The sequence below is a fragment of the Pelobates fuscus genome, chromosome 6, assembly GCF_036172605.1.
Source record: "Pelobates fuscus isolate aPelFus1 chromosome 6, aPelFus1.pri, whole genome shotgun sequence".
In the NCBI taxonomy this organism is placed as follows: Eukaryota; Metazoa; Chordata; class Amphibia; order Anura; family Pelobatidae; genus Pelobates; species Pelobates fuscus.
Genome location: NC_086322.1, coordinates 90015180 through 90034107, shown reverse-complemented (window position 1 = coordinate 90034107; position 18928 = coordinate 90015180). Strand labels below are relative to the sequence as shown.

At 38.4% G+C, this 18928-nt stretch overlaps 1 protein-coding gene across 4 annotated transcripts in view; it reads right to left on the bottom strand.

The window, feature by feature from the left end:
• The window catches only part of FIP1L1 (factor interacting with PAPOLA and CPSF1), a 52248-nt gene that overhangs the window by 14151 nt on the left and 19169 nt on the right, over positions 1 to 18928 (bottom strand). For 2 of the 4 annotated variants that reach the window (XM_063458003.1, XM_063458004.1), the window contains exons 8-14: positions 18319 to 18428; positions 16071 to 16167; positions 13181 to 13340; positions 10204 to 10251; positions 8471 to 8497; positions 8278 to 8332; positions 3836 to 3891 (exon numbers count right to left, since the gene is read on the bottom strand). In XM_063458003.1, the coding sequence (XP_063314073.1) occupies positions 3836 to 3891; positions 8278 to 8332; positions 8471 to 8497; positions 10204 to 10251; positions 13181 to 13340; positions 16071 to 16167; positions 18319 to 18428 (553 nt within the window). The remainder of the gene's footprint in view (positions 1 to 3835; positions 3892 to 8277; positions 8333 to 8470; positions 8498 to 10203; positions 10252 to 13180; positions 13341 to 16070; positions 16168 to 18318; positions 18429 to 18928) is intronic. The other 2 variants (XM_063458005.1, XM_063458006.1) reach the window with 2 other exon arrangements.

The window sequence follows — 18928 nt, the reverse complement described above, 5'->3', positions numbered from 1 at the left end:
TAGAGCTTCAACTGAAATGTCAGAGCAAACATTCACTTAAATAGAACAGGGAGGGGGTATAGCTAGCCTCATACCATCCATTAGTTTCAAATAAATGGAATTAATCAGTTTCATGAAAGAGGCACCATGAGAGAAAATATTTATTTATAAAATATTTTACCAGGAAAGATACATTGAGATTTCTCTTATAGTGGAAAATGCATATGTGAACAGATGTCAACGCCTAACTATACATAAATAAAACTATGCAATCTTTACACATACATGCACAGGTATAAAAATAAGTATCTTTCGTTTCTTGCAAAAAAAAAAGGGTATTGTAAAGCTTGTACACTGTTCATTATGATGGAGATTTCAAAAGAAGCCTAAAATGTACCAATTCATTATATTATTTAGTAATATTCCACAACTATGAATATAGGTTTTCTATAATGAACAAAGAATGTTTGCTTGTCTACATAATTTTTTGTTTTGGAACTTACACTAAAGCCAGCATAACTAGGACATACAACAAATGCAGGTCACACAATCACAAGTCAGAATGCATGGAAGAAGTATGAAAAGAAAAAGAAAAAACACCAACAACCCACAGTTAATTTAAAGAAGTTCAATATCCCAGCGTATATTCTGCCAAAAATATAATTCCCTGTCCAAGGCAGGCCGCCAGGAATAGCAAGCAGCAGCTGCATTTGCTGGCCTACTAATTTCCTTGACTTGTCATGATGTCAACAAGATGTGCAATGTCTTCTGGGGATTCAGATGTAACATGCTATCTAAAAGCTTGGTTTCAATTTAAGCATCAGCTTTCATGTTGCAGAATGTGCCCAATTACCAATACATTGTTTTAACGACTGCTGTAATGCCACTACATATTTGAGGAACTGCTTTTGAGAGGGAGACGTATAATTTTGATATTGGCTAAAGCAAGTAAAAGTATTTACATGAGCAATGCTATCAAAATAACAGATTCAGAAGAATTAATGCCAAATGGGCGGTAGAGTTCGAATGTTAAAAGCATTACATTTTTAAATTATGAAATTTTACTCCACCCATTCAAGAAATATTGCTACTACACATTTAACATAGACATGTTCTTTTGTAGGTTTCTCTGCATTTGCTTTGAAATTGCTGGACATAAACATACATGTACATAAACTGTGCTATGCAGATGTGATTGTAGCAGCAGAACAAACAAAATCTCAACTGAAAAAAAATGATGTCTTGGACTCCTACAGCAAAAGTGACTAATGCATACAAAGCATGTAAGAGGAGCTCAGCTAAATGGCAAGCCCTTAGTGACAAGTCTCTGGTATGACCATGGATATTTCACTAGATGTCAGAGAACCTTCTGGCACCCAAGTTCACAAAGAAGGTATCCACCTGTTAAAGAGGACAAGCTTGTTTACAGTGCCACAATGAGGTCTATATCTCAAAGTGTTAACGAACACATGTTGCAAATGCTCGTTTAGCAATTTCAGGCGTTAAGAAAAACAGATACAGAAAAATAAGCAGAGCACATTTTTTTTTGTCTGAATCCAAACCATTTAACAGGCTTCTAACTGCATACTAAAAGTGGCCATTTATAAAGATACAAATGGGAGAGAGTTCTAAAGGTGGAGCAATTAGCTGGCATGTCCCATTTGTTTCAATCACTACATTTCTAATAGCATTTTATACATCAATTTCTTATTGACATGACCTCTAACACAAAAACAAAACAAAACACAAAACTGTATATAAAACCAGGAGCATTGAGAGACTTTTTTCAAACCATCTATTTTTGTCTATATTGTGGCAGCTTGCTTGTAAGCTCACGGTTTAGCAAATAAGCCATGTATTTTATTCATAGGTCAGCTACAACATGTGATTTGTAACATTTCTTAATGTATGATTTTCATAGGAAACTTAATTTATGGGAGATATACACATCGCTCACCATATAGGCAAGCTTGATACAGCTGTGGATATGTATTTCAAACACATTTTAAGCATGTCTGTAGAACGTGCATCCATCTATTCACTTGAAAACCATGTACCCATTGCCTTCATTTAAAGACAGCGGTAATCTAGAAATGGTTATGGACTGATACAACGGCTTCATGTTGCAAACAACTCTAAGCAATCGGCGCACACCCAAGTAGTTGGTGATCAGTTGCAGATTTGAGCAAAATACTTCTGAAAGATTGCTAAGCTTCCCTTCAGCAAGGACAGAACCAGAGGCATCAAGATGGCAAAGGACATCCAGCACTTGTAACAAAATGCCTACAGAACTGAGTGAAAGCAGACTTCTAGAGTTACATTCGTCTTGTAGTTCATTGTTTTTTGTAATACACAAATAGCTGGAAAAATTCCCAATTGTACAGCGCTGCGGAATTTGTTGGCGCTTTATAAATGCCAGTAATCAAAATGAATAAATAAGTTACACAGCATTGAAATGATTTGGAGTATGTTTAGCTAATCGAATTTCCACAATTATCTTTATCTCTTAAATGCTTTTCTGGATAAAGTTCCAGAAAAGAAGACGAGAGTCCGTCTTCTAATTTAGCAAAGTAAGGAAGAGGCACTTCAACAACAGAGGGGAAAAAAAATACAAATATTTTCACATCAGTAGTCCTTAGTAGTAAGTGTTATTACAGCTCTAAGCAGGTCACCATTAGAGAAAACAAAACAATGAACAGTGTAATGTATTGAATTTAAAAGTGTAGATTTGGAGAACTAGCCGTCAGATATAGTTGATAGACTTTTAGCTAAATGTTTACAATTTTTTTTTTTTTTTTTTCAAATGAACAATGTTTGTGAATAACCATCATGTAAAATATTTACATTACATTTGCCCTTTCAAAAAGACATTCCAGAACTTCATCATTGGCAACACTGAATTCTTGTCTTGGTTAAAAATCTAAACATAAAAAGTGACTTCAAAGAGAATGTCCCATAGCCGAATTGGAAAAATTCTCCAAGTCAGCAATGCTTCAAATTTAGCTACTTGGCCTTAAATTTGAAATGCACTTGAAAAATTGCACTTTTCACTGTAGTGAACCTATCCTTGTAAATGGTTTATGAGAAATAACACTTCATCAAGCCTTACCTATTGGTTGCTTTATTCAGAAAAGGGATCTTATCATATAATTTACATTCTATACCTGGCTGCAAAGGGTTTCTATTGCATTTCTCAGCAGAAGCCCAAGCATGCGTCACAGGATGCAAATACTGTAAGTATGTTTTAACATTACCACTTTAACAACAGTAACATGAGTGGGGGAATGAGGAAGCGTCACTTGCAGGGAATTAACATGGACTCTAATTTTCGCTTTTTTAATATGTTTAAAAGTCTCTTAAAAGAAGCGATTACAATTTCAGATTAAAAGCATGAGAGAGTGTGCGTTGATAGGAGTGCAAAACCCACTCCCCCAAAAAAAATACTTTTTGTCAATGCTGTTATAATTATGGTCTGGCCTAGAACTGGCTGTACAAAACGCAGGCTGTGGATAAACGGACAGCAGTCACAGGATGGCTGCTGTTTAATGAGCATTTTCTACATATCCTAAGTGATGAAATAACGGCTATTGGACATAAATTACTTTTATTATGAACCACAGCTGAGCAGGGGCTTCTTTTTGGCCAGGGAGAGTTCTGCCTCTAGCTGCAAACAGCCCCTCTCAGCTGCAGGTACTTTGAAGGGAATATACCTGAATTTGTCCACATTAAATGTTAAGGCATTCTACATTAAGAAATAAAAATAGGGGCCTGGAGCATACAGGATTTCAGCAAGTGTGTAAAAAGTGAAAAATAAACATTTAAAAAAATAAAAAATAAATAAATACTGAAAGCTTACCACCTCCATATGGGAATGCTGGTGTCGACCGTCCATCATAGCCTGTAGAGTGTCCACTGGAAAGGAATTAAAATAATTAGCAAACATATATAGTAATTTTAATAGAGGTCATTAAAGCTTACCTTGTTAAATTGTAAAGAAATATTTAATAGTATACAAAATTATTCAAAATAACCTTTAGTAGGGGGGCGGAGCCAGCTCTTGGCATGCACAGTCGCACATCTCCTGCTCTCCGACGACCGCAATGCTACAAAGCCCAAATCCAGCCGCACAAATCACCCCATCAAACCGCAGATAACCTGCTAACACCCCTCCACCGATGGGGAGGAAAATGAAAAAGCCGCGTCCGGATCGCCCATGGCAGATATAAGCGACCTGCTGAGAAGGCCGCATGGCGCGACGGGATCCAACATGGCGGCTGACCTCGATGAATTCTCAGAGAGCTCAGATGACACGTCCCTTCATTGCCCTGAGACTCTGGGATATAGGGGGCCTTCCAAACCCACACAACTGACGGCAGGTCTCCCGGTCACCACAGAGATACTCGCCTCTCTACTCTCCGACCTACGCCAGTCGCTCTCCACGGAGATCTCCCAGGTAAGGGAGGATGTTAAAGGGTTCACTGATCGCCTCCCAGCAGTGGAGCAAACTACTCAGACACATGCAGCACAAATGATAGAGATCCAGAATCAGGTCAAAGACCTTTTCTCAGCTCTCACTACACTCACCCACCAACTAGCAGCTATGGAAGACAAAAGGAGTTGGAAGCACTTCAAAATAAGAGGCATCTCAGATAACATAGCCCCAACTGAACTTCCCCCATCTCCTGAGAAGGCTTTTTGCGGCCCTTGTCCCCTAAGCACGCTAAAGGAATACAGCTGGATGGCATGTTCCGCCTGCCCAAGCCACCACAACTGGCAAGCTCTGCAACAGGTGACCTCCTGGTCAAATTTCAAAATGGGCAAGATAAGGCTGCTTTTATGGCTGCCAAAGGAAAGAATCCCTACCGCTTTAAAGACATGGACTTAACGTTCTACTCTGATCTTTCACGCACAACCCTGCAATGGCGAAAGTCTCTTCGACCACTTACAGCGACATTACATAGTTACATAGCTGAAAAGAGACTTGCGTCCATCAAGTTCAGCCTTCCTCACATATGCTTTTGCTGTTGATCCAAAAGAAGGCAAAAAAACCAGTCTGAAGCGCATTAACAGCCAAAGGAGTGACGTACTGTTGGGGACCATCGCACGTACTCCTCCTACAATACCAGGGCAAGGAATATAAAGCGTCAGACATCGCGGAGATGGACACTGTCTTAGCAGATATGGGACTCCTAACCTCCTCAACCACTACTTCTTGGGATCCAGCCAATATTGTCCCATTTGTTCCAGCTTCCAGAGGCGCACCTGGGATGAAGACCACCTGAACCAGGACTGTTTATTTTTATGCTGTTCTCATTTTTTCAAGTTCTCCCTTCTATTCATACTACTATAAGTTGTATGCTGTTTCACACGCACAGGCCTATAACTACATATACCCCAGGGTTACCAGCACGCATGCAGCAGGACCGTTACACCCTCCGCCGAAACCGGGCATAACCCGGACACGCTGGCTCTTTTCACTACCTACTCTCTCTCCCCTCCCTCTCCCCTGAAATTGTAAATTCTGATGTCAGCCAAAGAGGCGGTGCTAGCAGACCCGCATGGCACTGGAGTAAAAGAGAGTAAACTTGACTTTTACATTAGATACCAGCGGCCTGAGGGGCTACATAGTTCTATAACCGCTATGATAGAAATACATGTTTATATGTCTGTCACTATAGTGTTCCTTTTAATATTGGAGGTCTATATGTCTTCGCATTTGGCATCATCACACATGACAACTTTTGTCCAATTAATTGAGGTCTCAATGCTAACTGATGACCACATTTGAGGAAAAGTAGTTACAGAGAAAAGATTGCCCCCACACGCCACGCAGATATACAATGTATCTTAGTGGGTTTTTTTTTTTTTACTACACAAACAAAATAAAAATCATCCCCCCTTCCCAAGGAATCTAGACATCAAAAGGAACACTCCTGTCACTCTCAAGGGAAAGTAGTCAAAACCATGTTATAAAAGTCTGACAACTTATCTGGGCTCCGATGGGAGTTTGCTGCCACCTGCTCTGCAGATGCAAGCACTTGCACCAAGTTAAGCCCAGCTGTTCTCGGCATCAGCTGAGAGCTATCAGTTTGTAAAAGTTAGCACATTGACTGAGGGCAGATATAGGTGTACTAGAAATTGCAAAACAAAAAGAAAAATAAAGAAGTAGCCAACATCCAATAATGCAGGTCTGAAGGAGATGTTTCATGGAAGTTTGGCAACCACTTGTAGTTCATCCCAAAGGCGCTCTGATCTGTTCCAAAATGCCAAGTAGACAAGTCAAAGATGTTGCTGCAGTTGCCCAGTGCTGGAACTAAACATCGGGTAAATACTTCTTCCTTTGGAAATTTCTTAATTTTCTAACCTTATGTATAGATTACACTATTTGCAGATAAAAATAATGTTTTTCATTACAGTGCACTTTAGAGACATTATAAAACTATTACCATCTCATTGAATGGTTCTAGTGCCTGTCTCTCTATTCAGTGTTCCTGTGGGCACTGTGACGGGCTGAAAGCAGTCAGTTAAGACTCTCAGCCAATCACAGCAGCCCATGGCTGGTTATGCGAATTCCAAATTCCTTCCTCATTAGCCTATGTAGCACAAAAGGGATGGGCTACTGGGGACTTCCAATACAACATTAAAACAAAAATAGGTTAACACTGAATGGAAGGGTAACACCAGGGCTCCAGACACCATGGCCATTGCAATGGGATAAAGTAGTTACAGGTAGTTTATACAGGTTATTCTAAGGTAGGCTTCATAAACAAAAATACTTAAATGTAACACTGGGGGGGGGGATAACCTCACATATATGCAGTCGATATGCTTTCTATTTTTATCAGCCAACACAAGAGGAGCAGGTAGACTGCAGAATTGTGATTAGCACACTTAAAATCACTTCCTGCTTTTCCCCCAATCAGCTGTAGTCACCTTAATAGATGTTTATGGTTAAGGCTCATTTCTCGCTATGGCTATGGCGTGCAAAGAAGAATGTTGTTCCATTGGCTCAAACTCCAGTGGAAGTAAATTGGAAATTGTATGTAACATCACATTCTTAAATAAAAGTCTACACAGTTTTAGAATATCAAAGAGCCATTGGTACAGACTTTTTCATAAATTCGGATTAACATCTGTTTCAGCCTGCTGAGTTGGCAGACAGAAATGTGTTTTCTGCTTAATGCAGTAACAATTCACATGGTATTGCAAAAAGTATGTCTTTTGCAGAGTTTTTCCATTAGTGATTTTGCAAGCAATTTTTTTTTCTATAGTTGGCAGATAAACCTCTCGTGCACAATCAATAATCCATAATAACTCCAATCCTTTTTGCCAAGTAACCCACACTGGCAAAAATATATACATCTGTGAAAATGGCAAATGACTTGAAACAACGAAAAATAACCATTTCCGTGTATTTTCTCGTAATACTATTCATGGAAAAAAATCCAATTTACTCCATCTAAAAGATAAAGTTCTCTTCCCACTGTAGATGCTAGAGAGTTCAACACCAACAACCCCTCACATTCCCCCTCCCCACCCCCAACTTTCTCCCAAACTGCTGAGGAGCATTCCTAATTGCTTTGACGTCAAAAGATTATTCTGGCGCCAAATCATGCTCCTTAGCAGTGTGATGCTAGAAGAGACTACAATAATTTACAAAATGCAGTGCTTTAGACAAGGTATAGGAACCAGAAATTATGTCCCCACATAGAGCATCTATAATTTACTCACATTATACAAACACAAAGCATCCACAATACTTGCAGCACTCCTTTATACCTACAGTACCCAGATGACATCCTAAAGATATGGAAGTATGGTACCCAATACAAAAAGCGTTCAAAATACACTCAGGACTACAGATCTCACACTCTATATAACAGAGGTTTCCCACAAAGATGATGTAACAAACCTTTGAAAAAGTGGAACTCAGATTAAATATCAGGAGCAAAGCCAGCACAAGCCAAGCACAGCCCTGGTCAATCAGAAGCTCCTCATAGAGATACATTTAATCAATGCATCTATGAGGAAAGTTCAGTGACTGCATGCAGAGGGTGAAGACAATGTGCAGCACTGCCCGAGGAAGCACCTCTAGTAGCCATTTGAGGAGTGGCCAGTGGAGTTTTCTCTAGGCAGATTTTAGGGTTAAAAAAAAAAAAAAAGGCCTGAAGGGAATAAGCTGTAGTTGTTCTGGTGACTAAAGTGTCCCTTTAAAGTTTTGAAACAAAAAATGACTCCAGGATTATTTTACAGGTTTATTTTTTTAACACAGTCACAAATACATATTTTAGCACATACCTTTCAATGGTAGGAATAAGTGATGGTGGTGGTCCACCATGTGGAGGTGGAAAACCTGCAATTGTAAAAGCATACATTAACTTCATTTTCACAATGAATACAGAAAAAACAATGTAAAAGTTTTTTTTTTACTTAATGAAAAAAAAACAAAAAAACAAAAAAACAAAACAAAAAAAACACCTTCCACACTTACCTGGTGGAGGAACAGTGATGGGAATTCCTAGAATTAGAACACATTAAAAAGTGATTAGATATTTGCTTGCAAAAGTTAGAGCTTCACAAATAATTTTAAACAAGGAAGCAAATTAGATGCCCAACTATACATGGATGAAAGGTATAGTTGGTTGGACATAGTTCAGGTGAAAAAAAGGGGGGGGATAGTGCAGGAATTAATGAAAGCAGTGAAAGATCTAAGGTGGATCTGAAACTTGTGTTTACAGACATACGGAGACAAGAAGGCAGAATGAAGCACCCAGGTACAACTCAGGAGTCGGGCTTTGGTCACTAAAATATCTGTAATTCAAGTATACCTGTCAGTTGTTAAATTTTACAATAAACAAAAAATATTATGTTGATTATTTCACCAAAGGTTGGAGTGTTGTTGCAGACACAAGTATGTGATTTCTCTACAACAAGGTGCTATGCAAAGTAAAATGAAAATCCATAAAATAAATGCCAGACATAATTGGCATGGGAACTCGCAAACACAATCACGGAGAAAAGTGTGGTGATGTGGTAAGCAGTCAGCTGAAAAATGAAGTCAGAGAGCATCAATGGAGAACTCAACATCAGTGTACAGACATTAATAGATTGACTTTGCTTGGTGTATCATCTGCAGATGAAATCTGCCTGAAAAGTCTTCTCTAGACTGCTCATGTAATGGTACAAGTGGGCTAAAAAATGGTCTGTGGCTTCCTAAGAGGGCAACCACCTACAGAGCAAGTTATTAAACTTTTATCTATTCAGAACGCCTCCAACTGTTTTTGGCTAAACTAGGTGACCGAAACATGAGTTTACCAAAACAACCACAAAGGAATGTATTTCATATAACATACAGCAGGTAGAGGGACAGAAAACGGAAGGGCAGCACATTTACATCTATTACAGTTTCATTTCAACCCATCTGCTCAGTTTAACACTTCTCCTGCATGAAAAATTTAGGCAAGAATGTGGATTCTCTTTTAGCTAGTACTTTAGCAACAGGTTATCTTGCATGCAATAGTATTTCCTTTTAGCTTGTAAAATCCTATACATACTGTATCTAGTACTGTGAAGTTTAATGTCCCAGTGCTTGTTTGATTCATTAATGCTCATAACATTCAATTATATACTTCTCATGTCATGAAGAACATTTTATCTTTTTTATTTGAGTAAATAGCTTATGCTAAAGCCTTTTTAATGTCTAAACTATTCAGAAACAAAAATATAGGTCTCTAAACTTACAGTGCACAACTACTCCGGTTGTAAGCCGAGAAAACAAAAACAAAAAACAAATCCCCTCCTGACAAACGCTCTTTCCCTGTACTGGGACATCTGAAGCAAGTCATGATGGACTTCACAGCTAGAAATGAATACTACTCCACCCAGACGTTATGCAAGTATATGCACAACTTTGCTTTCTTAGAAGGATCATTGAAAGCAATTAGGGAGAGGAAAAAAAAAATCCCCAGTAGGAATGTGTGCAAATGCTCCCACTACATTTTCTACAAATGCGGCTTTAGGGTTCCATTGATGCTACATGCATGGGAATTTGTTGCACAGGCTAGGGTGCTGCATCACAGAAAGAAGAGAAGTCAGATACTATAAAATCAAGTCTCTCCCAAAAAAGCCAAATATATATACTACTTTGCCTAAGTTTTGCCTTTACGGTCTCTTTAAGCTTAATACAACAAATCAAGATATTAAAGGTCAGGAATAGAACGGTACCATATCTGGATGGTTTCTGCATGGAGAAAGACAACTGCAATCCAGATCCTGAAAAGACAGAAAATCTAGCACTCAATTCAAACTGTGTCAACAATTTCACAATACAGATTTACACCACCATTAACAATCCTGGTTTCATTCACTCGGAAATGTTAATTGGTATTTGGAATGTCCAAGCTATAACGATACCACGGAGCACTGGCAAGCCAGGACGTTCTGAACATTGCACACTAATAGTTCTGTTTTCCACAATAAGAAATCGAAAACAATTTAACGCATCACCCATAATGAATGAACATCATTACAGGGTACAGATATCACGAAATCCTTGAAAGGATTCCCCATCTGCAACCATTTTAGAACAATTAAAGCAAAAGATGAGCCCTGGGAAACCTTCCATAATGTTGTATTAAGCAAATGTTAAACATGGCCACTTATCTCTAATTGAAAGATCAAAATGAATGCATTAAAAATGGGTTGCACTTTGCGCCAGTTGGATATTCAGAACACAACTATGTGGGGACCGGCCTGCCAGCAATTACAGTGTTAAGTCAAGTCTACAGGTCACGTTACAGGAATAAATCAAGTGCAGTTTTCCTTGAAATGAAAAAGAATACAGTCTAAAAATGATGACTTCAAAGCAGGTTTTCTGCTTTCAAAAAGAACTTCCACAGGATGTTTTATATTTGCAATTCTTGATTTTTGGCTTACTCTACTAGTTAATGTGAGGTAACAACTGTGCTGTTCCCCCCACCAGTGAACCTAGGAGGTATGGCACAGGGCTATTTTTAAAAACATCTTTGAAGATAAAGCGCTGGCTGCAGCACAAATAAAACAAGGACCATTGGGAGCCAAAGCCACAGCCCTGCCTGGTTTGCTGCAGATGTACAGCAAGCATTGATTTATGGAAATACGAGAAAAAAAAAAAGAGCAAAAAAAAAAAAAGTGCAAGTGTTACAAGAAAAGTTAAAATACTGCAAGTAGCGACTCTGCACATCACAAATGCCAACATGGCAGCTTCCATCTAATGCATCTCAGCAGTTCGTATTTAAAGAAGAATACAAACTGGAGTTTACAGACCATATGGTAATTCAACTAGCTACTGTGTTAATGTAAAGTTTAATTAAAAAGTATGTGTGACTAAATAGCCTTTTAGCTTACTAAATATACCTATAGAAACTTTCCTGCATTTTGCATTTACAAATTTTAAATGGCTTTTAAGTTTACTGAAGATTGAAAGGCCCTACCACAATAATTATTGAACCTTGATTTTTTGCAGATTATGCATATTCATTTTACATATATACTTTTAATGAGAAACTCATAATCCACTTTCTCAAACTACCAGGTTGTGAAATTTCTATTTAAAAAAGGATTTTGGATGAGTTAATGGGTTAGAGTAGTTATTTATATCAATCCAAAATGGCCTCCTCCACTAAGGTTCAGTTTTATAAAGGCAAGAGTTGCCAGTGAAGTGAGCAGACAAATTGCTGCCTGAATTTGCCATTATGGAGGCATATCAGCATCATTCTGCATAGCTGAATAAGAGCTTAGCCAGGCAGGAGGAAACTTGTCTTTTTGTTCTGACTTTCTACCATGTGTATAACCCACTTGCATGTTTACTAGTGGTTCTTTAATTTATTAACAAAGGACAGAACTAGGAGACTCTAGTCTGTCATAATGAAAAACAGGGGATGAACTGACACAGATGCTTTGAAAGGAAGCTATCAATATTTTGACAAGTCATACTTGACTTTAAAGCAGACAGGTCACTTTAAAAACACTTGACAATAACTGGGGGTAAAAAAAAAAAAAAAAAAGCCTAAAGCTATTTCAAACAAACTGTATGGATGACACAGGTTCATCTACAGATACATGTCACTTATTGATTCTGCTTATGAACTTACCACCAAAAGGTAAATAAATATAATACACAAAATTTGACTGCTGCAATATATGCAGAGTGGCTGAACATAGAGATGCCTCTGCACCAAATGTCACAAAAAATACACGTGAAATGTGGCTGTCCGGTGTTACCTTAAAATTAGTTATGGAATACTTCTAAAATACGACATTTCAACAATATCTAGCATTCAACAACTTTCACATTAATTGAGCAAGGGATATAATCTATTTTGATATGTCTGCAAATGAGCATTTCCAGAAAACTTATTACAAGGGCACACGATTGATATTGCAACACACACACACACACACCAAAATATATGTTTAGCAAGTGATTAATTGGTAGAAAAATGCAATTTCCTACATTATTTCTAGGAAAGGATTTACCAACTTACAAATAAAAGCGTCAAAGAGGAAGAAAACAAATTGTCTTTATATTTAAGAAAAGAGAAAAATACCACTTGCATTACAGTTTAATAAACGTGTTAATTGTGTCCAACTAGCCATGGGGTAATTAATTTTCTTCAGGAGTCAGAATAATAAGTTTAAAGGGACACTATAGTCACCAGAACAACTACAGCTTAATGTAATTCTGGGGAGTATAGTCATTCCCTGCAGGCTTATTGCAGTAAATCCCGTCTTTTCAGAAAAATACCTCCACTGGCCACTCTTCAGATGGCTACAAGAGGCGCTTCCTGGGGCAGTGCTGCATGGAGACACTGATCTTTCCTCATAGAGATGCATTCACTAGGAGGAGATGCTGATTGACCTTGGTGGCTTCTGGCTCCGCTTTCTATAGGAAAACACTGATTGCCTGAGATCATCACTTCTGATGTCGGCAAAGGAGGCAGATCATGGACAGAGCCAGCACCAGCAGACTGAAATAAGCAAGATTTTACTATATTAAGAGGAGGAAAGGGTGGGGTGGGGCTAGATAGCCGTTTCAACACTGTAGGGTCAGGAATACATATTTGTGTTCCTGACCCTATAGTGTTTCTCTAACCAATATGGACCAGCAACAATATGATTTATACAGTGCACACTTAATGGTACAATAAAATATTTTCCTTACCTGGAGGTGGGATAAGTGGAGGTGCTGTGGTGACATTTGGAGGAGGTGGAAATAGTGGAGGAGGAGGAAGATGGGTAGGTGGAGCGCCAGGGGGGAAAAATGGTGGTGGTGGTTTGATGAAATTGTTGTCCACTTCAGATGGGGACTGTTCTGAAACAACCTATAAAATGAAATGCAATACAATATGTTCATAGTTTCTTTTTTTTACCTCTGCTTATATTTGATTTTGAAAGAAACTTGAGTTTACAATGACAGATCCGACTACTAGATCTAATCTCACAAGATCAAATTGTAACAGTTGTTTGAAATCGAGAGGTACCACTTTGAAAAAAAAAAAAACAAACAAAAAAAATCAATACCATCCCAACTTATTGAAGATATAGGCGTACTACTATGGAAGTGAGGCTTGGCACATAGGCTCTTTGCAGGTCTCCTCTTGCTTACACTGTCAACTCATAAGAAAAATGAATTTTTCACAAATTTGAGCAGATCCACTCCAGAAGGGTAGACTATATACACTCATTTTTCAAACAGTTTGACCGAGGGTGTATGCATTTTTGTGTTTCTCTCTCTCTCCCCCCCCCCCACGTACTTGCTTTATATAAAAAAATATATATATATATATAAATTAGAAAAGAAGTATTAAAAAAAAAAAAAAAAAATTGTATATAAATAATATAAAGGCTGTGCTGAAAGACCAATGGACACTCACTTTGTTGCAATATGTACAATAATATACCCTCCAAAATGTAACAAAATGCCATCAACAATTTAACCAGAGTATGATGTTAACTTGCAAATTAGGATCAAACGCTGAGGAACAGCCAAAAGAAATACACTTACTGAAGTATCAAAATTCACTAACACATGCAGATTTGCTTTCCTGGTTAAGATCCTGTTATAGTATGCCATATACTAGAAAATTTGTATGCAGCAAAACCTTTTGATATTGTGGATAAAGAATATAAAATCAAGGCTATTTCCGGTCTGTGCTATTTTCCTGTGTTTTTAGTTTGCATAGTTACATTTGTAAAGTGAAAGTTTAAAATGTCACTTTTGCACAACAAACACACCAAAAAAGTCTTAAAAGAAACTCCAAATATCATAACCAGTACAGTCGCTAGAGTATTTTTGGAGCCAGGTGTGCCCAGATACAGTCCCAGAGTAAGAAGTCAAACTGTTCAAGTACAATTTGGCAACATACTTGGGTCCCAGAAGGTGCCTGCTTCCAGATAGTTCTTCTGAGCTATTACCTGACGACTCTTTCAAATCAATAAACATGACCATGGTTGGGTTTAGCTAAATGGCAGGAGCTTCCACCAGCAAGGGGTGGGGGCGGGATAGCAGAAAAACATTGGAGGTCACCAGCAAATGTTAATATAAATCTATGACCTTGTGCCTGCAAGTACCCTCCCCCACCATCCTTCAACTTTTGCTTGGTTGATAGAACCAAAAAGTAAAATAACCGTGTTCTGGCTATTTCAACACAGACAAAAGATATCAAACAAAGCAATTACGATTGTATCGTATGATTTTTTTCAATGACTTGCTACCGTTTTATCATTCTCTCTGGAGGCTGCAGTGGTCAGAGAGAATAATTCATTGATACCAGTGTTGTACTCTGGCGCCGATTCCAGGAAGATTAAACAAACAAACAAAACAAAAAAAAAAACAGAAGCTGGACATGGTGGTATCCACAAGGGACAGCTTTAGATAAGCAACAACAAAATTACCCAACCCTGCACTACAAGCAGCAAAGTCACCATCTTGATTTTTTGCAAAATATGCAAAGACGCCAGAAGGTAACAGACGTTTTAAATAGGATTTCAATTAATCAATGCAGATCCATTGAATAGGGTGGCATGACATGATCTTACCAGACAACTTTAAAAATGAATAGTTATCCTACCCCAACCCCATTACAGTCATCTATGAACACATTTCAATTTTAGTTACAAAGCTTTTTCAGTTGGTGAAGGGCTAGGGGAAATCTGCCGTTTCTGATGCTTCAGACTATTTACCATGATGCTCTTCTAGATTAAAAACAAAAACCTCTACAATGAATTAGAGGTAGACGGATTATCGGTTTGGCTGATATTAAATCGTTCAATCTTCTGGATTTTGGCAAATATCAGTATTGGCCACTATTGTAATCATATTGACGATAATGTGAGAGGCGGCAGAGGCCCAACGCACGCAGGGTTGGCGCGTCCATAAGGCAGAACAAGTGGCCGCATTAGGGCGCACCGGCTCTGGGGGCACAAGAATAGATTGACCGGCAGCAAGGAAGCTTACAGCGCTACTCCGTCACTCGGAGTAGCATGGTTGAGTGGAACAGAGCAGATGGCGGTACAGGAGTTTGTTTCCTGTACCTGACCGGATTGACAGGAAGTGCTCTCTTAATGAGCACTTCCTGTCAATCCTGCCGGGCACAGGAAACTGAAGCTTCTGTATCTCGGTCCGCTCCGCCACACTACAAGAGAGGGGTACACTAAGGGACCGGGAGGGGGTACACTAACTATTCATGTATATTTTGTGCATTTACCAAAATAAAAAAAATTGCAAAAATAATCATGTTCAGTTAACAGTAGATTTGTGTAGAAATGGTTATTTTCTTTTTTCAAAATGGTAAATGTACAGAATAATCGGTAAGTAATCAACCTGAAAAGTTCACAGATTATCGGCATTGGCTCTAAAAAACAAAAAGAAAAAAACCACAATATCGGTCGATTCCATTATGAACATGGCAAATAAGAAAAACAGCCAAAAGTAAGCTCTAATACATTTGATCTAATTGCAAAACATTCCATTTAGAAGAAGTTTACCTTTAAAATGGAGTCAAACAATCTCTTTTCTTACAAACGGTATATATAAAAGAAGAATGTTGTACCTGTATATTGCTTTCATTTGCACCACGCCGCCGTCCTTCCACACGAGTAATTGTAGTAGTCTGACCAATGACATCAATTGTACCCGACAGCTTCCTACTGTAGATAAAGAGGGACACATATTACAGAACAAGAAGGATCTCCTGCAGCACTCCAATGTTCTTGAAGGCAAGCAATGATTGATAATGTCACTATGAAAGTTATAGTAAAGTGGGTAAATAAACAAAACAGATACAAAGTTACTTTGAGATGCAGCCTCACATTTGTATTCTCAACGCTATACTGCCCTAGCCACTGTTTAGATGACTAGACCCCTGCTGCCAGAGCTAAATAGGCAGCTCAACCTCTTTGGCTCAGATCATTGAGATGGATGATCTCCGTCAATCCAATTCTTTCCTATAGGAAGGGCAAGTGCGATTGCACGGCAAAACACGGTCATGCTAATATCGTCTCTGTAAGACCACCTGATAGAAATAGTTGAGTTTTGCCATTTCTCGAAAGCGCCTCTAAGGTTAAAACATGGGGAACATGGCATCCTGACCACATTGAGATGAAGTGGTCTGGGTGTGTACAGTGTTCATTTAACCCTGTGAGAGCCTAAGGAATGAGCAATGCTTTGTTCTGCCTCAAAACAACAAAAGGACCAAAGTAAGGACTGTAGTTACATCAGAAGGCCATGACAAAATGGTTTGGCTAACCCTGGTTCTAAATGTTAACTGGAAGTTGGATTTAAAAAAACAAAACAAAAAACACACAACTGCTATTAAAAGTAACACTTGTAGAATTTAGACAAAGGCTCAGGGGAGTCGAAATGTCTAAATTGTTATACTGAACAATAAAGTCTACCTGCTGAAGAAACCACTGGGTGAACCTACTTTTTTGTTCCATTAAAAGTAACTGTCACATAAAATGACAGAGCACACCCTGCTGTCACTGCAGTGTGAAGTGCCTTGGATGGTGAATGGAAGGACACTCACACATGCATGTGCTGGACGGTAGCAAGCATAGCTCTCAGCTGTGTCACAAGTAGTTCGGGTGGACAGATAAACCTTCATATAACAAACTAAGTTCATGCAAACATACATCCCACCTTGCTTGCGTCAGGTTATGACTTTGTAGAATCTATAAGCGCCATAAAAAAAAGTCTTCTAGCTTGCTGATCCAACTAATCACATTTAAACTACACGTATTGGCATACCCTCTCCCCACACAGACACACTGCCTCATATTTTGCAATAAGTTAACAGACGATCAGAAACTACTACAGCTAGTTGTGGCTCTAATATTTATATAGGTTTATTTGCCTTATATATTGTGTTACCTCTATGGTTTACATACACTTTACAAACACGTGCATAGCAACCACAGTCCAACAGAAAAGACTAATGAAATCTGAATGTTATCCATTCAGTTTTAAAGATGTTTAAAAAAAAACATACCATCTATGTAGGTTACAGTCATTAAAAGGGATACTTTTTGCACCAAAACAACTGTAGTTTAAATGAAGCAGTTCTGATGTATAGATAATGTCCTGCAGTCTCACTGCTCAATTCTCTGCTACTTAGGAGTTAAATAACTTTGTTTATGCAGCTTTAGTCACACCTCACTGCATGTGACTTACACAGCCTTCCTTAACACTGAAAAGGAACATGGATATTTTAGGATCCTTTATGGCAGTACCTAATTTAGAATATCTTATCTCCTGCTCTGTTAATAGACATCTGGACCATGCAAGAGCCTCCAGTGTGTGATTTACACAGCAGGGGGTAAAAACTTCTAAAGTAAAGTTTCCATCGGATTTAAAATAAACCATTTTCTTCCCATGCAATGTGTTTAGTCACAGCCAGGGGTCAAACAAACGTGATGTAAAGCATTAATACAGAGAATTAAATCATAAAGGCAGAGAATTGGGTAGTGAGACTGCAGGGGCATGATCTACACCCCCAATGCTTCACTAAGCTAAAGTTGTTTTTATACCCATAGTATCCCTTTAAGAGTATGTAGGACATGTTTAGTGAATCATGGGGCAAATTGCAATGCCACTTAAAGTCTGCTTTGAACTACATACATCCTTCTATTAAACCATCGGGATAAAGAATTAGAAGATGTGTAAATAACATTGCTGTTCTCCCTAGTTTGTAGATATGGTAATGCTCAAATGCATATAAATATATGTAAAAATACAATTATTCAGGTTTATTACAGATATTGGGGCTTTCATTAAAGCAAGAAAAAAAAATAGCAACTCACCTAGGGGGTGCAGTCCCACTTTTAAATACTGTAGTAGGAGATGTGAACTCTTGTTTTATAGTCTGCAGAACAGTCTCTTTCTCTGAATTTCCAGTTCTTCCCTGTTGTACCTTTAAATGAAAAGGAATAAAGTGGGAAAACAAACAAAAAAACCTTCCCACAAACCTGCCTGCTGTGCCTATATTCTAGCCATGGGGACAATATAATCAAATTATATATAGTGTTCTTGTCTATGGTATTTCATCAATCCCTGAGAGGAGCATTTTAGACGTTGAGATTTGCTGTTTTGTGTGATAAAGCAGCAGAATTGCTGGACAAAAGAAGAGGGAAATCAGCGAGTTAAACGTGTGACAAAGATTCCCTTCTAAATATCTGTCTACACATTCCCATCATATATATTTACCGTATTTTTTCATTAACAAGACAATGCAAAAATAAAAAAAATAAAAAATGTAAAAACTTGTGCGCGGGGCCTACGTTAAGATGGCACCTGCCACATTTCAGTGTGCGAAGACCCCACACACATACGTGGCCTCCCGCTTGCTGATCCACTTCTGAATGCGGTGGCAAGGAGAAAGATCCCTATATATGTGGGAGCTGCAGAAGACGT